Below are 4,599 nucleotides of genomic sequence, written 5' to 3'. Positions count from 1 at the left end.
AAAATATATAGAGAATTGCAATTTTTGTAATTATTATTTTTACACTTCAGAACAAAAGAAACAAAACATTCATGCAAACAAGAAAAATGCTGTATGTAAACCAAATTTATTAAAACTACAACTGAAACATGCAAGTGTTTTATTTGCATTCTTATCATCTAGTCTACTTCTAAAAGGCAATACTGATGGAGCTGAGAGAAAGATCAAACTTTAAGGCTGGAGGTTGGATTATTGAAGTGGCTAACAGGCTACTAGCATGATGTAATCAACATGTTTCACTCTTTTTTTATAATTGGTCACATATTTGCTAACACATTGACAGAAAAACTGCTAAAGCTAACAAAAAAATAATAATCTCATGTTAGCTTTGGTTAAAGCTTCAAAGAGAYGCTGCAGAGGGACCAAAGAGCCACATGTGGCCCCAGAGCCGCAGGTTGGAGACCCCTGGTATAAGTGAATCATGATATCAGGGGAGTAACTTTATGCTGAACGTTGGTGGGCACGCACCGTGGGGGGATGGGGTCTGACACACCCACAGTTGTGCGACCATGTTTTTCTGTTGTGGCTAAGAATAAAACCTAAACATAATATGAATGCCATACGCTGTCTACAGTTGAAAACACAGTAGTTACAAACGGGTGGACTGGTACAATAATCCAGGCCGGGATGATACCATCTGAGGCCACCACCACCTGATTAACACAAACTACCAAGACTCAGCATGTTTGTGCTCAATTTAACAGTCTGCACACGTCATAAACTGAACACCAAATGTTTCTGTTTGTGATGCAATAATGCTCAAAACATATTAACTGAGATTATGTTCACGTTCATTCAACCATGTACTGTATCAACCTTTAAACTCACCAAGAATACAGTTTGATAATCAGCCATAGTTTCATACAGAGACACACAGGTGGAGCACAGGTGTGTTGGTTTATCCTCTCACATAAGAAGTCTTTTAATGTGTGTGAAGGACACACTGGAGTGGGGTCTGGGGGGTCCTCCCCAAGAAAATTTTGAATAAATTAGAACCTATTTCCTGATTTCTAATGTATTTTAACAGGTTGTTAAAGATATTTTTACCTACATAAATAAACACCTGATTTAATGACTAGAGACAGATTCTTCATTAAACTTGGTGCATCGTCCTGTTTTTAAACTCAGTTATGACTCAAATAATTAAATTAATGTGACAAATTTATCCCAAACAAGCTAGAGGAGGTTTTTACATAAGATCAATATGTGGATGTTTGGAACTGATTAGAAAGCTAATGATGGATGGATTGACAGATTTATTTACTGCCCTTTATTTAACCAGAAAAATCCCAATTATGAAAATCAATTTCTACCACTTCCTACAAATACAAGTTACATTTAAATAAACCTATCACTTTTATACTGGTCAAAATAAATTGTTAAGCATGCTATAGATTATGTCTTTAGATCAGTAATTGATTACATTAAGTTCACACAGCTGTACTCAAAATAACATTTAATTTTTCCTTCACACCAGCCCATTACCTGAGACACCCTGTCCTACCTGAGACATTCTGTCCTACCTGAGACATTCTGTCCTACCTGAGATATTCTGTCCTACCTGAGACACTCTGTCCTACCTGAGACACTCTGTCCTACCTGAGACACTCTGTCCTACCTGCTGCCTCTGACTCTGACTCTCTGTATCCAGCTCTTACATCAACAGATAGATTAAGTATTATGTTTTTACTGCCACCTGAATAGCCTATCTGCCACGGTCATTAATGATGTATTTCCGGTAAATTTCTTGCCACGCTCCTCCCTTCCACTCCCTGCTTACTGCCTATGTTTTTAGCTTTAGCTCCTAGTATTAGTCCGTGAAAAAGTCACAAAAGTTAAAGCATCTGTGAGCTACTGGTATAAAACGTGAGTTCCGTTGTGTGCCGTTGTGTCCACTAACCAGCAGGTACGATCGAGTAGTTCGTTTTTCTCCATTTTCCTCTTGAGGAGGAGGTGACAGCAGTGGATCATAGCATTACAGGGAAAACTTATCTTTAAAAGCTCTCGCTTGCGTTTGTAATCGGCATTTCCATCTAACCTGAGGATATTCAAGAGCCAGCATCAGAAATGAGAAGACGGAGGTTACAAAAAGGAGATGTACATTTATCCCCTTTTACTGCCAAGATGGAGGAGGACAGCTAGCAGGAAGCTAACAGCAGCCGGTACAAAGGTAGGTGTGTGTGCGCGCACGTTTGTTATACAGAGTATGAAATGTTTTTAGGTAACTTTGTCATGAGTTTTATGCAAAAGTAAAACCTTGCTAGAGTGTATATTACAGCATAGACTAAAGCCAAGCGATGAGGCCACCCCCCCGGCCCCGAGCACCCAGAGCCGCAGAACCTCCGCCTGATAATCATGTTTTCAATTCACTAACGTCGGGGAAAACGATCCAAACCATACAAGTAGCCCATCAATTTAAAGCCCAGACTCTGCTCTTTCYAACAATATAAGTGTCACAGCTCTACGTGAAAAATTCACGGAACAAGCAGCCAAGGAATAGCGAAAAAGGCTAAATTCTGGAACCATAAACACGAACGTCTTTCCTTTGTTTTTATGGCTTTAAACCACTTTGGAGTGATTTTTTTCCACTTGGCTGGACCTGTACGTCTCCTGTGTTAATGTTGGTACATTTAATATGCTAATTCTGTACTGTGGAGATCATTAAGAGTTGTTGTCGGGTGAAAAAAATCTCTCGCTAACACTGTGTTGACCGCGAACCAGAAATGTTGGGAGTGGCATCAAGTGCTGGACCGGATGTCCATGGCATATAGGCTATTCAGTCAGCTTTAAAAAGTCAAGTAAATAACGTGTAAATTTTGAAGCTAGCAGATTAAATTAGAGAAATAATCAGTGACTTTATGAATGTAAATTATAACAGGGAATCAATAAATATCATCAGAGTGGACCTGGACTCAATCTTAGCATTAAAATACAGTTTAACTGATTAAAAATAACTCAATAATAGATGTCATCAGTAAGTGATTGCTAACATTAGCTGATAGATAACTAGCAACAAGCTAACTTTTCATAAGAAAAATAACTGTCCTGTCCTACATTTTGACTTATTTTTGGTCCTTTGTAAAGAATAAAGTTTTTCCAAGAACTGGATGTTATGAGACCCTTACCTGCTCCAGTAGCTCTGACCACCAMCTTGTTTACAGCAGGCAGCTAGCCTGGACATGGTGTGGACATGTCCACACCAGTCCTTCACAAAGTTACACCCTTGCATGAGATTGTATTTTTCCATAGAAACAAACAGCTGAAAAGTCTTAGCCTTATAAAAGAAACATATTCATGCAGTGACTGACCGTATGTAGTCGCCGCTGGGGTCTGTGCGTCGGCCAAAGCCCACAGGGCAGTAGCAGTGAAAAAACTGCTGGAAAAATGAACTGCAGGAGAGCCACATCCAGCTGCCAGCACCGACACTCCAGTCTGCATCGAGTAACAACTCTTCAAAAACCTGCACACAAAAAAATTCAACATAAAGACAAGAAACAGGAGGACATAGCAACAACACCTGCTGGGATTTATTAATTCTCACCTTCATGCCTTCCTCCCAGCTGATCCAGAGGTCCCCCCTGGTGAGGAAACAAGCCACAGCGTGCCGAGCCAAATGATGGACCCACCCCTCCTGCCTCAGCTGGGTCATAATGGCGTCGATCCATGGGAAACCTGTCCGTCCCTCCGCCCACTTGGCCAGCACCTCAGGGTTTCGGTCCCAGGGGATCTGGACACACACAGGGTTTCCCTCCATCTTGTCAAAGCTGGAGTTGTTGGTGGCTGCGGTATAGAAGAATTCCCTCCACAGCAGCTGGCCGTACAGAGACAGTGGTGGGGTGTTGTCCTGCTTGACCTGAAAGTGAGGATGAACATTTGTAAATAGTTTTATCGTTTGCAGCACAAACTAATTGGGATCTGTGAAAGAGTTTTAAACGAAAAAGGAGATTTGAGCATTTTAAACCAGAGCGCCACCTTGAGGGCCTCAAAAGAACAACAGTTTTTAACTTTGGGCCGCAGAGGGCTGCGGGTCCGCATTGATTTTGAATAAAGTGGAATATACTTTCTCACCACTAGTAGCAGTAGTGCACCACTCAGATGTTTAACAACTTTTTTAATATGTAGAAGAAGAACCTTAGAAACCTGCCGAGAATGGAAACTTATTTTAAATTAAAAGTAGAAGAAAAATGAAGGTAACCCATCAAAAAAACACCAAAGTTTAGCACTAATTTGAAGAGCAGCTTCTGTTTTTACCATGCAATATTTTAAAAGTTCAAAACATTAACAAATACAATTGCAGATGCAACTATATTTTAATTTTCACTTTAAATGAATTTTTGTAGTTTATTTTTAAACATTTTGAACGTATTTTAAAGAAATTTTAAACTTGTCAAAAAGCTGTTGTTACTGTTATTGTGTGTCACTGAAATGAAGAGCAGCTTCTGGTTACAGAAGTTTTAAAATGCTATATTTTCATTTGTACTTTATCAAATTTATTTTTACATTTTTCATGTGAAACATTTACATTAAACATTTTTAATTTATTCATTTTATGCCCACAAT

The 4,599-nt window shown here is 39.4% G+C and overlaps 1 protein-coding gene across 2 annotated transcripts in view; it reads right to left on the bottom strand.

Moving 5' to 3' along the window:
• Positions 1-4,599, bottom strand: part of cry1b (cryptochrome circadian regulator 1b) — a 15,956-nt gene that overhangs the window by 4,269 nt on the left and 7,088 nt on the right. For both annotated transcript variants that reach the window (XM_014016571.1, XM_014016572.1), the window contains exons 8-9: positions 3,581-3,892; positions 3,348-3,499 (exon numbers count right to left, since the gene is read on the bottom strand). In XM_014016571.1, coding sequence (XP_013872025.1) covers positions 3,348-3,499; positions 3,581-3,892 — 464 coding nt within the window. The remainder of the gene's footprint in view (positions 1-3,347; positions 3,500-3,580; positions 3,893-4,599) is intronic.

Source organism: Austrofundulus limnaeus, unplaced genomic scaffold (assembly GCF_001266775.1).
Source record: "Austrofundulus limnaeus strain Quisiro unplaced genomic scaffold, Austrofundulus_limnaeus-1.0 Scaffold147, whole genome shotgun sequence".
In the NCBI taxonomy this organism is placed as follows: Eukaryota; Metazoa; Chordata; class Actinopteri; order Cyprinodontiformes; family Rivulidae; genus Austrofundulus; species Austrofundulus limnaeus.
Note: the sequence above shows the minus strand (reverse complement) of the source record. Positions and strands in the feature narration are given on the sequence as shown.